General features: G+C 42.0%; 1 protein-coding gene across 4 annotated transcripts in view; it reads left to right on the plus strand.

Moving 5' to 3' along the window:
- The first annotated feature begins 3,268 nt into the window (after positions 1–3,268).
- Positions 3,269–23,345, plus strand: part of EP300 (E1A binding protein p300) — a 68,620-nt gene continuing 48,543 nt past the window's right edge. For all 4 annotated transcript variants that reach the window (XM_008144581.3, XM_054719562.1, XM_054719564.1 and 1 more), the window contains exons 1-2: positions 3,269–4,533; positions 19,749–20,368. In XM_008144581.3, the coding sequence (XP_008142803.2) occupies positions 4,440–4,533; positions 19,749–20,368 (714 nt within the window). In that variant the 5' untranslated portion in view covers positions 3,269–4,439. The remainder of the gene's footprint in view (positions 4,534–19,748; positions 20,369–23,345) is intronic.

The raw sequence follows: 23,345 nt of genomic DNA on the forward strand, positions 1-23,345 counted from the left end.
TTGATTTGGAAGGTGATTCAGGAAGTAGAACCCATAGGACTTGATGACTGGGTGTGTGAAAGAAGGAATAGGGAGGACTATGTGGACTCATGGATGGCGTCCAGTTTTCCAGCTGGAATAGCAGGGGGACAGTGGGGCCATGCATAGGAATAAGGTGTAGATCCTGGGGAAGGGATATGTATAAGCTAAGGCTAAGGTACCTGTGGGTCATATAGGTAGCATCTTGACCATATGCAACTGATGGATTTATCCGGAGGTTATACCTTTCTCCTATTCTTGTGCCCACTATCTAGGGGTCTCCTTTTTGGCAATCAGGGCACCTGGAAAGCTGGATTAGTCATCAGGAGGATTCAAGGTGAACAGAGAATGCCTTAAAGGAGATGGGTGATCCTGTGAGACATTTCCTTCTGACTATGGAGAAGCCACAGTGGTAGCCCGGGAGCATTTGCCAGGCTCTGGGCACTGCTAAGCTCCTTACCTGCAGCCATCACATTTTCATTCTCCTAGCAACTCTTTTGCGTGAGGTAAGGTCCTTTCCCTTTTAGAACGAATAGGACTAGAAGCAGCTAAGGTATCTTGAGTGCTTACTATTTGCCAGGCACTGTGGTGAGCATTATCCATAAACTATCCTGCTTACTCTTGGCTACAATAAAATAGATCTCCTCAAGAAATCCCTTTTGCAGATGAGGAGCCGGCCCAAGTCACACAGCTGCTACGTGGCAGAACCAGAATTTAAACCCAGTCCTGCCTGACTTCAGTGCAACTGCTTTTACCTGACAATCTCTACTATCTCATGTGTGTTTCTCTGCCCCCCCAGCTCCACCCACCCCTCTCCCCCCACAGCTCCTGGCAGACAATTCCTTCTTCATGAATGCACTTTTAATCTACACAACTGGTTACACTGCCGTTTGATTAGGTTATGTATAATCCATGCCGATGATTCAATTCTGCTTTCTTGAAACCATCTAAAGTCTCATCTTGATTGCATTAGTGTGATTCTATTTTCTCCAGCCACTTCCAACGCGGCTGACTTCAGGGTTCCAGGTAAAGATGCAGAAAAGGGCACCCCAGGAAGGAGCAGAATTCCCGATTACAGCAGAGCCAGGCCCATGGCTCCTGACTCGAGACCTTCCTTTGATCTTCGAGAGGCTTCCTGTACCTGGTCCCACAGTGGTTTTGGCTGAGCTGGACAGGTTTGTTCGAATGCTGCTGAGACTCAAGATGGACCCTCTGCAAAAGGTTTTTCCAAAGGTTAGAAATTCTTCCAAAAAATCAGGTGAGCAACCTCCCACAAGGAAATTACCGGCCATGCTTCCAGGCGTTGCCCACATTTCTTTCCTCTCTTCTGTTTACTGTGAATGTGGGTATAAATGATTAAAAATAACTGAAGGCCGCCCTAACTGGTTTGGCTCAGTGGATAGAGTGTAGGCCTGCCGACTGAAGAGTCCCAGGTTCGATTCCGGTCAGGCGCATGTACCTCGGTCGTGGGCACATCCCCAGTGGGGGCCGTGCAGGAGGCAGCTGATCAATGTTTCTAACTCTCTGTCCCTCTCCCTTCCTCTCTGTAAAAAATCAATAAAATATATTTTAAAAAAATACAATAACTGAAGGCCAACTTTGGCCTTAGCTCTACATATTGGATCCATCCTGTAACAACTTTTATTTTTTTATTAAAAAATATTTTCATTGAGTTCAGAGAGGAAGGGAGGGGGAGAGAGAGAGATAGAAATATCCATGATGAAAGAGAATCATGGATCAGCTGCCTCACACTCGGGATGGAGCCCGCACCCCGGCACGTGTCCTTGGCTGGAATCGAACCTGGGGCCTTCAGTCCGCAAGCCAACACTCTGTCTACTGAGCCAAACCAGCTAGGGCCTATAGCAACTTTTATAAGCGGGCATTGCCCTTTTCAATTTGCTGCTTTTCTACTGCAGTTTGGATGAATGAGGCCTGAACGTCACACAACTTACTTTATCCTTGTTGGCAACCTGAGTTTCAGCTTAAGATTTTCACTCCTAGGTTCTCCTTTACTCTCATCATTCATTTAAAATGCAAACCATAGCAACAAAAACTGAAGTGAACTCAACAAGAAGCAAACACCAACTGAGGCGCGTAAGACTTTAAGCATGTTAAAAAGCTTTTAACTCTCTCCACAGATGCTGGTTTGGGGGTGTCCTTGGGGAGCACTAACGACTTTCTCAAGTACCAATTTACCCCAGGCCAAGCCCGGCGGAGTCCTGGAATGTGCAGGAATGTGAAAGCAGGCGGCGGCCCTCCTCTGCAGAGCTCTTGTCTCGCACAGCGCACTTTATTTAAGCATCTCCTCCATCCTTACATTACCTTTAGCGCATTACGTCTTTGCTTTTTTCCATAATTACATTATCTTGAAGGCACTGCATAAACGTGGTCTTTTATTAAGCTGGTCTATTGGGGGTGGGTGGAAAGAAATGTCTTCAAATGACCTCCGGTCCCAGAGGAGATCAGAAAAAAATAAATTCAAGGCCCCTTCGGTGGCGGGGATATCGGGTAGGGGCGTGTGGACACGTGGTCGGCAAGAAACGAATTTAGGTCTGGTCCTACGACGTCTTCCCTCTGCTGTGATTTTTGTTTTCCGATTCTCAAAATAATATATGTTCGTTGTCAAAATAATTGTTACAATTCAGAGAAAAAGTAAACAACTCGCAATCGGTGTGGTTTTGGGGAGTAAACCGTTCGCTTTGGGAAAGCGATGGAGAGGAGAGGACACATTAGGTCTCTGGCCCGGAACACCGGGCAGCCGGGTACCCCAGATGGACGGATTCAATCGGGGTTCGAAGGGCCGGCGCCACCCCAGGGCCCAGGGCGCAGGGCCATCTCCTTGTCCGCCACCTGCGCGGTGACTGGCGCCTCCCCGGACTCCGCCACCCGGTTCCTACGGTCCTCTACGCGGAGACCCTACCCGGGGACCGTCCCCGTAAGTGTCTACCGACTGAAAATAGATCCCGAGTCCGTCCCCGGCCCCCTGCACATCCTCCCCTTTAAAGGGAGCCACCGAGCGACTCCGGGGGGAGTTTGCGGAAGCGCCAGCCGCGGCCGGGCCTGGGCGGATCCCGCACGGCGCTGGCCCCGCCCCCGGCCCTCTCCCCCATTGTGCGAGCCGCTCGCGCCCAGGCCCCGCCCCGCCCCGCCCCCGGAGGGCCGGCCCCGCCCCCTCCTCACCCCCCCCTTGGCTCATTTCCGGCCGCCGCCGCTACCGCTAGCCCGTCAGGAGGGTTCGGCGGAGGGAAGAAACAACAGCCGCCATCTTGTTTGTGTGCTAGGCCGGGGGGAGCGAGGGAGCGGGCCAGCGGGCCAGCGGGACGCCGGGCTGAGTGCGGACTGCGGGAGCCAGAGCGCGGAGCGGCGCCGGGCCGGGGAGAGGCGGCAGGGGCCGCGACAGTAGCGGGGGGCCCGGGGCGCACGAGCCGAAGCCACCGACCCCGAGCCCCCTCCCGCCTGCACACACCCCCACCGCGGCTCGGGAGCCGGGCCGGCGTCGACGCCTAGGGGGGACCATTACATAACCCCGCGCCCCGCGGCGCCTTCCCCGCCGCCGAGGGCGGCCCCGAGCGGAGCCCGGGGGGCGGGCGCTCCCGGCACCTGGCCGCCGGGGGTGGGGGCCGGAGCGGCGGCCGTATTTATTTTCCGCGGCCGAGGAGGGCGAAGGAGAGCGCGGAGCGAGCGGAGGCTGCCTGCGCCACCGCCGTCGCCGGGCCTCCTCGGTGGCTCGGCGTCCGCTCGGGCGGCGGCGCTGTTCGGCTCGGCCCTCGGGTCGGGGAGCTCCGCGCCCGGCGTCCTGGCCGCGCCTCCGCCGCGCGATGTGAGTCGGCGGCGCCAGCCTGGCTCTCGGCTCGGGCGAGCTCCGTGTGGCCATTAGGGGCCGGTGCGGCGGCAGGAGGAGAGTTCGGAGGGTGGGGGCGCAGGTCCGGGAGGGGGCACCGGGAGGAGGTGAGTGTGCCTCGTCGCCTCCTCCTCTCCCCCCTCTTCGCCCCCGCCTCCTTGTGGCGATGAGAAGGAGGAGGACAGCGCCGAGGAGGAAGAGGCTGATGGCGGCGGCGGAGCTCCGAGAGACCTCGGCTCGGCAGGGACCGGCCGCGGCGGGCCGGGGACTGCGCCGCTAGAGCCGCGCGTTCTCGGGAATTCGCCGCAGCGGACTCGCTCGGCGGGTCGGTGTGTGCGCCCTCCTCCGGGCCTGCGCCCGGGCCCGGCCCCTCGCACTTGCCCTTACCTTTCTGTCGGGTCCGCATCCCTTCCCAGTCCCCGCGACCCGGCGGAGAGAAAAAGGAACTTCCCCCAACCCCCCTCGGGGGCCGGCGGAGCCCCCCGAGCCCACCCCGAAGAGCGGGGCGGGGACCCCGTCTGAAGAAGAGATTTCCCGGGGATTCTCGCTTTCCTCGCCTGTATCTCCGAAAGAATTAAAAATGGCCGAGAATGTGGTGGAACCGGGGCCGCCTTCAGCCAAGCGGCCTAAACTCTCGTCTCCGGCCCTCTCGGCGTCGGCCAGCGATGGCACAGGTTAGTCCGCGGGGCCCTCGCCTCCCACCTCCCCTTCCATCCTGTCGCTCCCGCACCTTTATCTTCTGCGTGTGTGTGTGTTTTCCCCCCTTTTCTCTCTCTCCTCGGTTCTCTCTCCCGATTAATTTTAAAGGTGTTTGAATGAGCTGGTCGAAGGCGTCCAGTAGCCCAACCATTTTCTTTGCTTCCTAATACATTCGTTGCAACATTATGTCATATCGGTGTGTGTCCTGGAATTGGGGCTCTTTAGGGGAGCTCTAGAAATGGCCTTTATTATTGCTCCCGTGCAGTTTAATGTTGGAAATGCCGATGCATTTGTGTGTAAGGGTTTGTTTTTTTTATACAATTTTACTTTTAATTTTGTTGTTGTTGGTAAATGAGGAATTGCAAATCTTTTCTCCTCGGTTTCTCTTACTCTGTTTCCACTACTTTCCACTCTTCCTTTTCAGTATTTTCGTTGCACAAGATTTTTCTGTTGAGAATGAGGGTGTAAAAAAATAATCTTTGTTTTATTTATTTGTGTGTGTGTGTGCGCCAGGATTTCAGGTTTGACGTGAGGTTTAAACGTCAAATGTGAAATTTGGTTTGAATTGTTTTACCTATCATTCCTAGCTTTTTTTTTTTTTTTCTCTCTCTCTTTAAGAATCAATATGGAGCGTAGTTCATTTTACATCTTCCATTCTTCGGTTTAGGACCAAAATGTCTGAAACTCTGGGTTTTCGGGTTGGGGGAGAGGGATATTTTCTTTGCAGTTTGTAGTCACTTTCTCTTTGGTGTGGGGAAGAAAAGAGATAACTGATTTTGTGGAATGAGTTACTTGGAAATCAAGATAAGAAATGGAAAGAGTCCCAAATATGAACTGCAAACATGAATTGATCGAACATGTTTGAAATGTGCATTAGGTTTAGCATCTGTGTGTTTTTACCTTTTTATGCTTTAAACAGTATTTGGAGATTTCTGTTTAAAAAGCTCTACGGATTCTTGACTTCACTCAGTTGTGGACTAGCCCTTTCTCAAGAGAGAATTCAGGGAGACCTCCTTCCATCATTCCTTCTTACAGTTCGTTTGGTGCTACCCTGGTGGCCACCGATCTTTTTTGCTGTCACAGTTGTTTGAGGTGCCAGGATAATGAAGAGGAAGAATGGTGGCCATCTGACAGTCCCCAAGATGTTCCCCTTCCTAGGAGCATCTCTTTAAGGCCCGGAGAACCGGCTCAGCGTCATCCCTCCATCTACCAGTGAGAGTGCTTAATGGAGTTAAATGCACCCTTTGAGTTTGTAGAGAACTTCTGAGCACGTTTCTGAGTAGGCTTCATTGTAAAGGGTGAAAATGTAAGGCTATAGCAAACGCTTTCGTTTCTTTGTTTTTATAAGAAAGATAACCTGAAGCATTTGAGGATTTTTGCAGAGTTCCTCTACTTCAGGATTGTAACATTGGCAATGCATGAACTTTGATCTGTCCTTATTCCTTGAAGTTTCTGTAGTCTTCAGGGGTTTTTCTTAACCTGTCTTTTTTTCTCAATTCATGCACATAAATATTGTATTCCTTTGTACTTATTAAAGTCACTCAGAAATTCTTATAGATCACGATTAGACATGTTTTCACATATCGATTTTTGGATTGTTTCTTTAATTTTTGTGTAACGTGGTAATGGATTTTACATTTGAGTTAGCCAGTGACTTGGGATATTTTAGAAAAAACTCCTTTTCTGTGCATTATTTTGATGACTCCTTATTTGAGTAGCTTAGTCTTGGAGTGATGCAAGGCCTGAAAGGAAGGCTCTGCTCAGCTTCCAAACCCCTCTGCTCAGTTGCACTACTGCATTCTCCATACTCGATCTGTGTAGTTGGTAACTTCAGCTAACTCACTCTGGTGTAGTGTTCACATGTCTGTTACACAGAAACTGTTTTGCTACTTGGTATATCTTTGAATAGTTGTGAGACCTAAATGTATCAAGTGGGTTTTTATAATAAAAAAACCTCTCAACATTGAGATTAACTCAGTCTTGGTACTAAGTGTTTTAGTTAGCTTTCTCTAAATTTTATTGTGGAGGTTGGTTCCCACCCCCCTAAACACCCCAAGTCCCCCAGTTAAGATTCTATTCTAAGATTTTTTTTGTTCATTTTTTAAATCTTAATAGTCTGGGTTTTGTTTTGTGTTTTTGTTATTGTTGTAGGGGTGGGGAGGGAAGTGTCAAGAAAATACTGTCCCCCTGTGAACTTTAAGTTGGTTCCTATTACATTTTTATTTTCTTATTTTTTTGTCCACTAGTGTGTAGTATAAGTTTGCAAGCAACTTCTAACAGAGAGATACTTCACTTTTAACAACTTTAAAATTTCAAACTTGTAACTTCTACATTTTGAGTTTTGAGTTGTCACCTAGGTATTTTATAAATGTGAAAGTAAGTTGTTCCTTATACTTGGTTGTGAGTTTTATCTAGAACTGGTCAAAATGATGCCATAATTATCGACCACAGAAACTTTTTATTTTCTTAATAGTGTTAGGTAGACCTACCAAGAGTTTGCTTGTGTCAGTTTTATAGGACAGAAGACTAGAATCCAATTGGGTTGACATTCGAAAGCATTACAAAACAAATTAGCATAGGACTGGTGCAGAATAAAAATGTTACTCAACAATTGTTCTAAAAAGTTTCCAGGTTGATTCAAATAACTTGAATTAAGTTTAAGTTTTCATGTGTTGGAATGAGTAGGAAGAGATTTATTTTTTAGCTTTTGCATCTTTATGTTCCTGTTTCAATATTTGCACTTGAGTCATTGAAAGTTTTCCTTTACTGTGGTTAGGTTGGAACTATTTGATAAATCAAATGACTTATTCTCCCCCCAAAAGATCATAAAAGCCACTTGTAAAAAAAATTTGGTAAAATTATTGACAGAAAAGTTAACAGGTAAGTCCTGGAAGAATTTCTTGAACCTATTTCTAATAATAACCTGAGTGATGGGAATGATGAGAATTACATGTTGCCTTCATTGCACACTGGACATGTTCTGTCACTGCTCTGTAAACACTTAATGCTGTATGCACTGAGAGAACAGACTCCGGAACGATGGGTGACAGCAAACAGCACTAGGATCTGGCATACTAAGTAGGTAAAGATCTTTCTGGTCCTGGTATAGTTTTGTGTCCCCACTGTGTACTCCCGTGTCAGAATTGGTTTGAGTTTCATGCCTGTTTTTCATTTTAAAGGCACAGGACAGCTAGAATGTAAAATATACTGCATTTTTTAAATATATATATATATTTTTAAAATATATATATTTTATTGATTTCAGAGAGGAAGGGAGAGAGAGAGAAGCATCAATGATGAGAGAGAATCGTTGAGTGGCTGCCTCCTGCACACTCCACACTGGGGATCGAACCTGCAACCCAGCATGTGCCCTGACCAGGAATCGAACCATGACCTCCTGGTTCCTAGATCGACGCTCAACCACTGAGCCACGACAGCCAGGCTAAAATATACTGCATTTTAACCACTAGATTAATGTACACAATAGAGAAGTGGCAAGGATTTATTTTATTTTATTTTGTTTTTGGTAAAGAGTGAGGGAGTGGGTTGGGTGTAAGGGGGAGGGAGAGAGGTAAAGAGAGGGAGGGTCCGGGAAAAATCAATGTGTGAGAGAGAGACATTAATTGGTTGGCTCTCGCATGCACCCAACTGCATGCCCAGGATGGAGCCTGCAACTCAGGTACATGCCCTTGACTGGGGCCAGTGCTCTAACCACTGAATAACACCTGCCAGGGCGTGGCAAGGATTTTTTAAATGTCAATTTTACTTCCTCAAAATACCATTGTATATTAGTGGTTTATCATCCTAACCAATGTTTTTGGTGGAAGCCATTTCTTTTTTCAGCTCTTAAACCTGCCAGATTATGTTTTAGTTTTTACACATTAATGTTTACGTTAGAGTTCTGCTTCTGGAGTTTTTCAGTTACAGCTCTTTGACCCAGTGAGATATTACTGTTAAAATTAAAGTGCAAGGCCTTTTACCAAGTGCCTTGAACTCTGGCTATTGCTTATTCTCAAAGCTTTGTAAGTTCATGTATAGGGCTTCAGGAAGGCTATCTGTGCTTGATGTGAGGTGAAGTGCCTGTTGTTAAGTTGTAATCTTGTGTGTGTTACAATACGGGTGCCCTCTCCAGCATAAGTTCATGTTCTGTTGCAGAGGTAAGAGATGCATTGTCCTATCCAGTGAAGGGATGATGGGGATGGAGGAAAGGGTTTCTGCCTTGGTTGCCTTTTGGTATTTCCTGTTTTACTTTGCTTTTCTACCTTCTCCTTAGTCTAGTCTAAAAAGGGTGACGGGTGTGTGATTAAAACAATAAATTGAGAATTGGTGCCTAGTGTTATTTGTAGGGGCATTAAGTGGTAAATAGGAAAGGAAAAAAATAGCAAAAATGTTGCAGATACAGTGGGAGTGTAACTTCCTGGTATATTTATAAAAGTATTTCAGGAGTTATTCTGCTAAACACCCATAGATTAATGGAAAAATAAGACCTGCTTCTTTAGTGGCTTTTGTTGTTGAGATTTTAGGGTTCTCTCCTTTTAGAATTTTTGAAGTTGAATTTTTTTAATGTGGCTTACATTAGAAAAATTAATGAACCTTGGCCAGGTAACTTAATTGGTTAAAGCAGTGGTCGGCAACTGGTGGTCCGTGAGGTCCGAAAGGTTGGTGACCGCTTGGTTAGAGCATCATCCCCATATACCAAGGTTGTGTGTTCCACCCCTAGTTAGGGAGCACGAAAGAATCAACCAGTGAATGCAAAAATAAGTGAAACAAAAAGTTTCTCTTCCTCCCTCCCTCCTTCCCTCGCCCCCTTCCTCTCTAAAAATCAATCAGTAAGTTTAAGAAATTAATGAGTAAGTTAAAACTTAAATTATGCCAAGTGTAAAATTTTTACAACACTGAATTTTGCCAATGATTTTTTTTTCATGTGATGGATGGTCGTTTTCTTTTAAATTTTTAATGGGAATTTTTTATTATTCAGTTCTCAAAAACAGGTTTAAGAGAATAAATATTAATTGAAGTGTTAAGCCTCTTCTAAACAATTTGGATCTTATTTGTTTTTAGATGTAGATCTTTTTAAATAAATGGCCAAGAAGGTAATTAGAAGTAATTTAGTTGAGAGAGAAATTAAAACGGGGAGGGGGGGGAGTGAGTGGTTAAAAGATTGGGTTTTGAAGTCAGACTACGTACTAGAGTTCAAATCCCAGACCTGCCGTTATTCATTGTGAACCTTAGGCCAGTTTCATAACTTCTCTGTATTAGCTTCCTCACCTATAGTACCCACCCTACAGTATTGTGGCAAGGAATAAATGAGAATTCTCTTTATCATATGCTTAAGGTAGTGCTTGCTGTAGCATAGTATGTGCTCATTAATTAACTGTTTTTAACTTCACTACTAAGAAATAATGGTAGATTTTAAAAAACCTTTAAAATTTACTGATTTTTATAGAGAGAGAGGAAAGGGGGGAGAGGAACATTGATTTGTTGTCCCACTTTTTTATGCATTCATTGGTTGCATAAAACTTTGGCATATCAAGACGATCCTCTAACCAATTAAGTACCCGGCCAGGGCAGTGGTAGACTTTTTAATGACTTATAGAGACTAGAAAAAGAAAGCCAAGTGCATGAAGTTCAGAGAGTAGTCTTAGAAGTAAGGCTATGGTACAGCGTTAGCCTATAGATCACCTACTCAGATTAAGTTTTTTGAGAATATAAGAATGTGGCAGCAAAGATTAAAATCAAAGTACTACATATACTACTGTCACATTGGATATCTTGTTTATGTAATTGAAATTAAAATTCAACAAAATTTTAAGGCATAATGATAAATCAGAAAACATTTTCTTGGAAATGCTTACGATAAGAATGGCTTTTTGCTAAAGAATTGTGTGGTTGAGCACTATTTTTTCTGTTACGTATTTGCTTATCTGGGTCTTAAAAGAATACTTTCTTATAAAAGGAGGAGGAAGGAAAGAAGAAGGAGCAGTGCAGTGCTTCTCAAATTTTTTTGACTACACACAAGAACTATATTTTGCGTGTAAAAACAGACCCTGTCTTAGCAAGTGAACACATAATATTACCCTTTTTGTAATATTTGCATTTTTATTTGTAATAATTGAATTTCATAGTTGTGGCCCACTATGTTGAGTTCGTGCCCCTCTGTTGGCTTATGACCCACAATTTGAAAAATACTGGCTTAGAAAAGTTGACAAGGTAACAGTTGTCCTGTATTGGACCAACATTTTCTCTATGCTAGGTATTTGTCTTCAGTACAGGGAATACTCTGATAATCCAGAGTATCCTGGAATTTATAGATAGGGGAGGAGAACAACATTCAAGTCTGATGTGACCAGCATTGTACTTGGGAAGTACAGTGTATATTGGGAGAATCAGGAAGACCTAACCTGTAATACTATTTATTACTCTGGTGGCTATCTTTGAGGAATTGGTGTCTGATCTTGGGATCTGAAGGATAGATCTAGGGTTAGTTAGTAAGAGCGAACCAAGCTGGGAACAAGAGAGTATGGCCTGTTCAGGTCCCCTGTAAGTTCCATCTGGCTGGGAGGAGCAAGAAATGTCCGGAGAGATGAACAAGGGGCCGATTATGCAGAGCTTATAATGCTTATTGGAGTTTAGACTTTCCATTTTAGCTCTTTTAAATGAATGGAGCAGTATTGTACCTTAGATGATTGGCTAAGTGAGGAATTATTTGGATAGGAAGAGGGAAAAATATGAAGCTGAGAGACCAGTGAGATGGCTGTATTAGGATTCTAGCTGTGATGAGGGTGGCCTGGATTAGAAGATGGAAAGAAGTGAAAAAGATTTGAGGGAAGGTGATGGTCAACAGAATTTAGATGTTAGGATATTGCAATGGAGGAATCAAGGATAAGTTCCAAGTTTCAAGTTAGGGTAGCTGGATTGGTGAGGATGCCATTTACTAAAATAGCAAACATAGGAAAAGAAGTATTTGTGTATAGCTATGGGAGGGGGTGGTTATGATGAGTTAAATTTTGGACATTTTGAAGTGTGATTCTCCTAAATTGAGTAGTCACTGTTTTTATTTGGTATGCCTTTCTTTCATCTCAGCCAAGAAACATTTACTACTCACCAAGTTTTAGACACTCTGAATTAAAGATGAATTAAGGTGTAGTTTCTTCTCTCAAATCCTTTAGGATGTGATGGGGTTGGTATACATGTATACACAATTTTTCCATAAATTATACTCTAATAAGTTTTTAAAATAATCTGAATAAAGGCAGAGAATAGGAATTATTTCTAACAGGGTAGGCTTACTGTATTGGGGAAAAACTTTATGAAAAAAATTTAGGGCCCTAACTGGTTTGGCTCAGTGGATAGAGCGTCGGCCTGCAGACTGAAAAGTCCCAGGTTCGATTCCGGTCAAGGGCATGTACCTTGGTTGCGGGCACATCCCCAGTAGGAGGTGTGCAGGAGACAGCTGATTGATGTTTCTCTGTCATCATTGTTTCTAACTCTCTAGCCCTCTCTCTTCCTCTCTGTAAAAAATCAATAAAATTAAAAAAAAAATTTAGGAGAGCTTGAGGGGTAACTTACTTTTTCATAGAAGTAAGAAAAGTTGGGTATTTCAGGTGGAACAAATACAAGTGATTCTTTTTTTATTATTATTGAAGATATAGTCATTGATTTGAGATAGAGACACACACACACATTGATTGATTGCCTCCAGGACCTGCCCCAAACAGTGAATTGAACTTGCAACCAGGGCCAAATACAAGTGGTTCTTATGTGACTGGAATACAGACTGTATGGTAGAGTAAATACCATAAAATGGGAGACAGATTGAAAAGGATGTTGGGGTCCTTTTATGAAAAAACAGGCTAAGGAATTTGACATTTATCCTACCATCAGGAGAAAAATCTATGAGCCAGGGGAGTGGCATGGTCAGGGAAAGTGGAAAGACTAATTCTGGTCATGGTGTACAGAATCGGTAGCAGGATAAGAACCTAATGGTAAGAGGACCATGGGTATGTCATTTATCTCTTGAAATGCATTTATCATATGCATTTATCATTTGTAATTACCAAAGTTAATTTTTTTAAGATCCGTTTTGCCTTGGCCTGGTTGCTCAGTTGGTTGGAGTGCCATCTGGTGCACCAGAAGATTGCGTGTTCGATCCCTGGTCCAGGCGTGTAGTGGAGGCAACTGATCAATATTTCTCTCTCACATAATGTTTCTCTCTCCCCCCTCGATCCCTTCCTTGGGTGAGGATTTAAACATATCCTCGGGTGAGGATTAAAAAAACACACCAAGTTTTGTTTACCAGTTGACATAATTATAGAATAATCCTACCACTACAGAGTTGGATTATTTACAGGTTGAGTTAGTAGGGTTCATATTCAATAACAAAATAGTATAATCTTAGGGAAGCCAATGTTAGCGCCAGTTACTGCAGCTATACAATGAGGAATCAGTCATTTCACACTCGGGTCTTCCCTAGCAGGGGCAGTGTTCTAGGAGAACTGAGTAGGATGGATATTTATTTTCCCAATTGCTCTTCAGCCAAAACTGTTCTGCTTTTTTGTTTTGTTTTGTGTGTGTTTTTTTCCATGTAAACACTACCAAGATGATCCTGAAGGATCCTTTTGCTCTAGGTTAATAAATTTACACATTTATATGCTTTAAAATCTTTTAGAATCTTTAAGAGGCATTTCATTTGGTTCTTTTTTATTTTTTAATGTATTTTTATCAATTTCAGAGAGGAGGGAGAGAGAGATAGAAACATCAATGATGAGAGAGAATCATTGATCAGCTGCCTCCTGCACATCCCTACTGGGGATTGAGTGCACAATCCCGGCATGTGCCCTGACCGGGAATCAAACTGCAACCTCCTGGCTCATAGGTTGACACTCAATCACTGAGCCATGCTGGCTGGGTTTATTGGTTCTTAAAACAATTCCATGAGGGAGGGAGAGAGGTAGAATAAGTTTTTTACTACGACAGTTGGGACGTGACGGCTCAATGAGGTCAGCTTGAAGACTTGGGTTTAAATCCAGGTCTTTAGACTCCTTGAGCAGTGCCAAGTTAGATACCAGTGGCTGCTGATGGCATTTAGGAATCATAAATGCCCAGAACTTTGAGGAACAATCAAAATAGCAAAAGAGTAATAATGACAGTCAGTGATAACAGATGAAATAATAGGGTCTGTTTGATTGGAGGTCAAAGTATATGTGACTTTTTTTACATAGTCTTCCAGTTTTAATAGTTGAAAGTAAATGGTTTAAAGTTGATGTAAGAGAACTTTTTATAAAGTTATACCAAATCAAATACAAGTAATTATAGTATGCAGTTGTAGAATTGCTAGAAACATCTTATTGCATGAGCATATCCTAGGTGCTATAGGAAATGTAAATAATAAATGAGACCCCTTTTTCAGATACTTATAATTTGGTAAAGAAGTAAGATGTACACAAATATTATTTAGCTGTAACAAAAGATGGAAGATACGAAGTACATAGTTGAGGTTGTAACAAAGTGAGACATCTTGGGAAATAGGACTACTGGGACCAGAGTTGAAAACCTGAGTGGTGACTACAGTCAGGTCTGTTGAATGTACAGGATTGCCAGTAAAAAAAGAATGACCCTAAACCTTTATTTTTCAAGACCTACCAATGTAAACCCTCCTATCTGCTTCAAAATGGAGCCTAATTTTGTAATGTGAGATCACGTTTTGCATAAACATAAAACAACAACCAAGTGCCTTCAGCTTTAGAATCCTTCTATATGATAAAAGGCTAATATGCAAATTGTCCCCTCTACCAGGAGTTTGGGGGCGGGGCCACCTGGCCAAGCGTCTGTGGTCCCTCCCCCCAGCCCAATTGGCCCGGACCACACCCGTGCACGACTTCATGCACTGAGCCTCTAGTAAGTTAAATGAAAATCATCAAGACTCTAGGGCCTAGAGCAGTGATGGCGAACCTATGACATGCGTGTTAGCACTGACACGCGTAGCCATTTCTGATGACACGTGGCCGCTGAGGCTGCCGCATGCCGAGGATGAAACATTTGCTGCTCCTGAGGATGAAACATTTGCGAAATAATGTTTTTTCCTCAAAGTGACACACTACCTGAGTTATGCTCAGTTTTTGGGTGAAGTTTGACACACCAAGCTCAAAAGGTTGCCCATTACTGGCCTAGAGTAAGATTTCTATATTACTGAAGTTAATTTCTCCTCAGTGAACTCTGTATATGGCTGTTATCTACTTCTGACATTGAGAGGACTAATAAGAATAATACAATTATTGAGGTGTTAAGAACAATGCTTGCCTCATTGAAAGTGCCTGATGAAAGTTTGCTCTTATTATTATAAACCAGTCTTAACTCCTAATAAGGTTATGATTCTATTGAATAATAATACTCGATAACATTTTCATATTTTTAATATGTGCCAGGCAATGTTTTAAATACTTTACATTTATTAACTCATTTAATCCTCACAAATAACCTGTGAGTATTGAAGTAATAAGCACATGGAAGTTCTCGATCCTATTGAATTGAAATTTCCAATGCCTGGTGTTTACTGGCCATAACTTTCTAATTTATACAGAGTTGGAAACTAGGTTCTTCTGTATATACTAAAAAATGTAAGGATTTTTATTGGCATTGCATTGAATCTTTTGGGGCAGAATAGATGTCTTTATATAATATCAAGGATTTGTATCCAGATGTTTGGGATATTATTCTATTTATGTAGTCTTTACTTTCACAACTTACATATATTTTATAGTAACATATTGTTAGGTTTTTTTCCTAAGCTTTCCCCATGCTATCATAAATTGTATTAAAATTTTTTTCTAAACATTTATCACTGATGTACAGAAATGTAGTTTAATTTTTTAGTGTTTGTGGTATATTTAGTCACTGCTAACCTCTCACTATTTCCATTTCTTTGCTTTGGATTTTCTATATTGATTTATCTCCATAAAATAAGTTGTGTTTCTTCCTTCTCAGTCTTTTAACTTATCTTTTCTTTCTTTTTTTTTTTTTAATATTATTGCTTTGGCTAGATACTCTAGTACAGTGGTCGGCAAACTGCGGCTCGCAAGCCACATGCGGCTCTTTGGCCCCTTGAGTGTCGCTCTTCCACAAAATACCACGGCCTGGGCGAGTCTATTTTGAAGAAGTGGCGTTAGAAGAAATTTAAGTTTAAAAAATTTAGCTCTCAAAAGAAATTTCAATCATACTGTTGATATTTGGCTCTGTTACTAATGAGTTTGCCGACCACTGCTCTAGTACACGATTGAGTAGAAGTGGCTGTCATGAGTATCTTTGTTTTGGTCTGATGCTAGACTACTTTTAATGTTGGTCCATTATGCATATTTGCTGTCAGTTTTTAGGTTTTGGAAGAAACTTACCAATTTAAAGAAGTTCCCATCACTTTCTTGATTTTTTAAAATGTGATTTGGTATTGAATTTTATCCAGTGCTTTTCTTGTTCCATTTATTTATGCATTCATTGGTTGATTCTTCTATGTGCCCTCACCAGGGGTTCGAGCCTACAACCTTAGTGCATCAGGATGATGTTCTTACCTAGTGAGTTACGGGCCAGGGCCTCCAGTGCTTTTCTTATAGCTATTGAGGTTAACCTTATATTTTCTTCTTTGTTAATATGGTGAATGCCCATCTATATACTTATAGATAGTCTAAGGTTCCATTGCAAACCTTTCCCCCTTGGATTCCTGAGATATCCCAACTTGATCACGACAATACATTTTTAAGGCACTAATGAACTGGTTTGCTTTCTTTTCTTTCAAGGGTTTTTGCTTCTTTGTTCATGGTTTTTATTGGCCATGTATGATTTTTAGAGTATTCTATTTTTTTAAGATATATTTTTATTGATTTCAGAAAGGAGGGGAAAGGGAGAGAAGAGATATAAACATCAGTGATGAGAGAGAATCATTGATCAGCTGCCTCCTGCACGCTCCCTACTGAGGAACGGGCGCACAACCCGGGCATGTGCCCTTGACTAGAATGGAACCCGAGACCCTTCAGTTTGCAGGCTGACGCTCTATCCACTGAGCCACACCAGCCAGGGCTCTTTCTATTTTCTAGAAGTGTTCGTGTAAGATGAAGTTGTCTTTTCCTTGAAAGTCTGAAGGACATGTCTGTAGAAACATTTAGATCTGGAAAGACTAACCAATGATAAATTTTTGTTAATAGTAATGGGATTATTCAGGCTTTCTATATCCTCCTTTTGAACTTTTTAAATGGGAAATTTCAATTCAGTAGGATAGAGAACTTCCATATGCTTATTACTTCAAGTTACCAGTATTTTTGTGTGCCTTCCCCCGCCCCCCTCTTTTTACAATGGGTTTGAATCAGAAGTTAAACAAGGTATATCTGGTTGTTGACTCTTTTATTTGATAATATCTCCTCTCATTCTCTTTTTTGCCATTGATTTGTTGGAGAAACTGGGACATTTATTCTTTATAATTTATTTTTGATAAGGTTTGGTGAGTGTTTTATCAGGAATTCATGTCTCTTCAAATTTTTTTGCATGAAGTTGATTAGTATTGTTGCTTTCTCATTTTATTTTTTTCTTAATTTTCCCAGAAGTTTATCTTTATTACTCCTTCAAATAACCAAATTCTGGTTTGTTGATACCTTCTCAGTTGTATCTCTGTCTTTCTCATGTTGATAATTAACTGCTTTTTATCTTTTTAAAAAATATGTTGCCCTAGCCGGTTTGGCTTAGTGGATAGAGCGACGGCCTGTGGACTGAGGGTCCCGGGTTCGATTCTGGTCAAGGACACATGCCTGGGTTGTGGGCTTGATCCCCAGTGGGATAGAGCCAGTCAGTGATTCTCTCTCATTGATGTTTCTATTTCTCTCTCCCCTCTCCCTTCCTCTCTGAAATCAATAAAAATATATTTTTAAAAATATATGTTGGATTAAGTGAGAGGAAGAGATAGGGTGAGAAACATGGATTGGCTGCCTCCTTCATGCCCTCTACTGGGATCAAATCCCCGACCTCTTGGCATAGGGCACCTTGCTCAACCGACTGACCCACACCGGCCAAGCTGCTTTTTATCTTTGATCATCTTCCTGCTGTTCTTCTAACATAATCATTTGGATACTTAACTCATTAATTTTTAGCTTTATTTTCTAACAAAGCCTTTAAGTTTTGAAATCTAGTGTTTTTATTCAGTTTCTTTTCTGATTTCGTCTTTAATTTGTCACTTAGGTATATGTACGTTTTTTTAAATTTCTAAATGGGCAGAGATTTTTATTTTTCCCTAACTGTGCAACTGTAAAAATACATTTCTTTGTATACTTCAGGGGAAAAGTAGAATGCAAAATTGCTCATAAAGTATGTATGATCCCAGTTTTGTGAGTTAATGTAAGTAAAAATGATTAAGGAAATATATCAATATATTAAAGTCTTCTTTGAGTAATGATATCAGATACGTTTTGAGACTTATATTCCAAAACTACTCATAAGATACCTTTTATTTTTTTAAAAAAATGTATTATATTGGTTTGTGTTTTTTTTGTTTGTTTGGGTTTTTTTTTTTAGAGAGAGCAGGGGAGAGGGATAGAGATAGAGACACATCGATGAGAGAGAAACATCATCATTGATTGGCTGCCTCCTGTACACCCCCCACAGGGGATTGAGCCGCAACCCAAGCATGTGCCCTGACTGGGATTGAACTGGTTCCTGGCTCGATGCTCAACCGTTGAGCTACACCACCTGGGCAAGGCACCCTTTATTATAATGGATGGGCACAAATGATTTTTCAGAAGGAAAGAAATTCTGTAAAAGTCTGGACTCTAATCATATCCTGAGATCCTGGGACCATTTGGTTCAATTAAAATATGACCAGAATGCTTAACTGTGTTAGGCATTAGGCAAGGAGTTGGTCTATAAGTGGTAAGATGTGTGCTTTCCAAAGAGCTACATGGGTGCAGGCGTGGGTGGGGAGGGGAGAGAAAGACAGACTAACGATTTCAGTGCTATGATAGAGGGCTATAAGAACTGGAAGGGCATGTAAAGGAGTTGTGCTTAAAAAGCAAGGATTGGACCAAATAGATCATTTAAAGTAGAATCTTTTTCAAGCAATGAACTATTTTTAAGGGGATAGTCAGTTGTACAGTCAGGTATATTTAATTATTAAATACCCAGTAATGCCTATTTAATATGAAAACTACTTGGAGAATTAAAAGGGAAGAAAACTCGGCAGTAGAGAGAGAGAGAAAAAAAAGCAAACTCAAATACCTAAATATATAAAATGAGTTAAGACTGTCAACAGGTCAATCAGGGACAGTTTTGCCCTTCCAAGAGATATTTTAGTGATACTGAAGACATTTTTGGTTGTCACAGATGGGGTATGGATACTAATGGCATTGAGAAAAGAGAGCAGGTATCTATGGATTATCTTAACAATGCTCCCTTCCCTCCCAACAAAGAATTATCCAGCCCAAAATGTTTAATAGTAGCAAGATTGAGAAAAACCTGGGCTAATCTCTGATTTCACCCTCTTTTGGTGGCAGTGGGGCCAGGGGTAGGGTGGGAGTGATTTGTGTGTTAAAGGAGCTAGAGGCATGTTTTTATATCCTATTTCAGCTAGATTTTGGTTAAGGAAATCTAATCTGTAGGCTGAAGTCAGGTGAAAGCAAATTCACTCAGCAGATTGAGGATCTGTTTTGTGATGGAACTTGGCGAAGAATGGTAGACAGCCCCTTGCTTCATGGAGCTCACACTGAATGTTCTACAAATGAAGGGTCTTTTGTATCATTTGTCTTTTTATTATGATAGTTTAAACCTTTTGTTCTGAATTAGTTTGCATTTGGTAAATTATTTTAACCTCTTCTATGGAATTCTGGAATATTATCTAAATTGTACATCTTTTTTCATGACTATTAATACAAACTTTTAGCAACTCATAATGGGTATTGTACTGAGATTTTAGTCCTTTTTCCTTGGTCTTATTTAAATACAGTTCATTAAGTGTTTAAACTTGTTGGTATGATCAAACATTTTCCTATTTTTAAATATGTAGATATCAAAAAAGGCTTTTTAGTATAACATGAAAAACCTCAATACAAATACATAGTATTCCATAGAGTGCGGTATAGAAATGTAATGTTTATCAATAACAAATTATAAAGCAGTTTTTAATTTTGATTTTGTCAAACTTTACCTTTTCTCTTGCTTTCAGATTTTGGCTCTCTATTTGACTTGGAGCATGACTTACCAGATGAATTAATCAACTCTACAGAATTGGGACTGACCAATGGTGGTGATATTAGTCAGCTTCAGACAAGTCTTGGCATGGTACAAGATGCAGCCTCTAAACATAAACAACTGTCAGAATTGCTACGGTCTGGTAGTTCCCCTAACCTCAATATGGGGGTTGGTGGCCCAGGCCAAGGCATGGCCAGCCAGGCCCAACAGAACAGTCCTGGATTAGGTTTGATAAATAGCATGGTCAAAAGCCCAATCCCCAACATGGGGATGGGCACTAGTGGACCAAATCAGGGTCCCACACCACCATCTGCAACAGGTATGATGAACAGTCCAGTAAATCAACCTGCCATGGGAATGAACACAGGGATGAATGCTGGCATGAATCCTGGAATGTTGACTGCAGGCAATGGACAGGGGATGATGCCTAATCAAGTCATGAACGGTTCAATTGGAGCCGGCAGGGGGCGACCTAATATGCAGTACCCAAACCCAGGCATGGGAAATGCTGGCAACTTAATAACTGAGCCCCTGCAGCAAGGCTCTCCCCAGATGGGAGGACAGGCGGGACTAAGAGGCCCCCAGCCTCTTAAGGTGAGTGCAGCTTGGGTTGTGTGCACTATCAGTATGTTTCTTAGTGTTCAGTGTTGGAGGGAGGGGTGAGGTCAGGTCATTTATTTTTATTGTTCACATTTAATCTTCTTACATTGTGTAGCGTTTTCCACATATTTTTTTGCTAAGGCTCTATAAATCCTAAGTATTGTCACAAATTTTATGAAGCTCTTCTGTTAAATTAAGTAAAACATTTTACACAGCTTATTAGTATACCTTCACAGTTTGTTACAAATTATTGCCAGCTAATTCCTATTCTCTCTGGCATAAGTATTAGAATATTTTCATATTATTTCTAAACCCACTTTAGCCTTCATAGCCTCCTTATAAAAATGCATTTTGAGATAACTGCTTTATACTGTCTTCAGGTAGACTTCATTTGTTTCCACTGCTTTGACTGTCCCTGGTTTTTAAGAGATATTTCTTGTAAGATTTTTTTAAAATGTTATTTTTCCTTATTGCTTGATGGAAATTAAGGTGTATTCATTTAGTATGAAAACTTAGCTAATATTCCAGGTGTTCCAATGCCTACTTTTAGTTTTATGAATTAGAGAATGCTAAGTATGTTTAAAAAAAAAAACAACCTTAAAATGAGTTCTCTCTATATAATTAAGACATTTTAAACAGATTCTTGATGCTTATTCTGCCATATTTTTCCTGTATATTTTATTCTTTTTTCTTAAAATGGTATCACACTATAGTTGCCACTGCCTGGAATGTGGTTAGTAAATATTTGCTGAATGAAAGAGATGGCTTTGCTTGAAAGGTATTATTGGAGATGGGTAAGGAGTCAAGAGCAGGTTTTTTCTGTAAGAGGAATAATTTTTAGCAGGCATTAGGATTTTCGTGCTCCTGAGAATCGTGATGGTGAGAGCCCTAGGATTAAATTAAGACATAGGCATGAATCAGGAATATGGGAACTAGGGTCAAATGTAGCTGTATGAAAAGTCCTTATAGCTTTTTTACTACACAGTAAAGAATATTGACCTGCCCTAGCTGATTTGGCTCAGTGGATAGAGCGTCGGGCCTGCCGACTGAAGGGTCCCAGGTTCGATTCTGGCCAAGGGCACATGCCCGGGTTGTGGGCTCGATCCCCAGTAGGGGGCGTGCAGGAGGCAGCCGATCAGTGATTCTCTCTCATCATTGATGTATCTATCTCTCGCTCTCCCTTCCTCTCTGAAATCAATAAAAATATATATTTAAAAAAAAAGAAAAAAGAATATTGATCTTAAACTTGGGAAGGGATTCTGTTTGGCATCCCTACCTATGCTGTAATTCTCTCTTGCTGGCACTTTTATGTTGTTGTGTTGATGTAGTTTACCTAGAATATTTGGAGTGAAAACCAGAAACAAGAGGTAAAATATTTATTAGGTACCTCTTCTAGGTTCTAGGAACGTAGTTGTGAAGAGTCCCTGCCTTTCTGATATTTATATTCCATTGGGGAGAAGAGGGATGACAGACAGTAAATCTTTACTGATTGTTCAGATATTTATCGAGTCCCAGTTTTGGTGCTGAAGATAGAGCAGTGAAAAACTTATTCCATGGAACTTACTTTCTAGTGTTCACATAAGATGTAAATGTATAGTATTCCAGGTAAGTGCTATGAAAAATAAAGTAAGGGTAAGGATCATGGGGAGAATGCCTCAGTTGGGAGTTGGGCACTGTTTTATTTATAATCTAAGTCACAGATTACTTTTTCTTTTTTTAAAAGATTTTTAAAATCGATATTTGGAGAGAGAGAGGAAGGGAGAGGGAGAGAGGGAAACATTGATCGGCTGCCTCCTGCACACTCCCTACCAGGGATTAAGCCCGAAACCTGGACATGGCTCTGACCATGAATTGAATTCCTGGACTTTTGGTGCACGGGATGACGTTTAACTAATTGAGCCACACTGACCAGGGCAAAATCACAGATTTCTTGCATTGCCATTGTTTGAGGAACTGGGTGTACACAATGAATAAAACAGACAAAATTCCCTGTCCTTGTGGAGCTTTATTTTCACAGGAAGGGGGGATCCAAATATAAAAACTTTATTATTATTAAAATATTTCCTTATTTTAGCCTTGGCCAGTTGCTCAGTGGTTAGAGCGTTGGCCCAAGGTCTGAAGGATCTCGGGTTCGATTCCCAGTCAAGGGCACATACCTTGGTTTCAGGTTGGAGCCATGGCCGTGGGATGCAACCAATCAATGTGCTTCTCTCACATTGATATCTCCTCCCCCCCCCAGCCTCCCTCTCTCTCTCTTTCTCTCTCTCTCTCTCTCTCTCTCTCTCTCTCTATATATATATATATATATATATGTGTGTGTATATAGATATAGATAGATATAGATATATCCTATATAATAAAAGCCTAATGTGCTAAGTGTCCAATTATCTGTTCAATCAAAGCATAATATGCTAATGATAAGCTAAGGCTGCTCAACCGCTTGTTATGATGTGCACTGATCACCAGGGGGCAGACAGTCGACCGGTCAACCAGTTGCTATGATGTGCACTGACCACCAGGGAGCAGATGCTCCAACCAGTAGGTTAGCTTGCTGCTGGGGCCTGACCAATCGCGACTGAGCAAGATGGGCCAGACATGCCCTGGAGCCTTCCCACGATCCCTCCCCGGCTGGCCAACCTCCCACATCCCTCCCTGGCCCTGATCATGCACCAGTAAGGTCCCTTGGCCAGGCCTGCGCCCTCTCGGGGATGTCAGAGAGCCCATTTTGGCCTGATCTCACAGGCTAGGCTGAGGGACCCACTGGTGCACGAATTTGTGCACCAGGCCTCTAGTGTGTGTGTGTGTGTGTGTGTGTGTGTGTGTGTGTGTGTCTTTGCCTCTCTCCTCCCTCCCTCCCTCCTTTCCACTCTGTTTCAAAACCAATGGAAAAAAATATCCTCGGGTGAGGATTAAAAAAACACATATATTTCCTTGTTTTAAATGAGTGCCCAGATTTTGAACCATATTACCT

Source organism: Eptesicus fuscus, chromosome 7, assembly GCF_027574615.1.
Source record: "Eptesicus fuscus isolate TK198812 chromosome 7, DD_ASM_mEF_20220401, whole genome shotgun sequence".
Taxonomy (NCBI): Eukaryota; Metazoa; Chordata; class Mammalia; order Chiroptera; family Vespertilionidae; genus Eptesicus; species Eptesicus fuscus.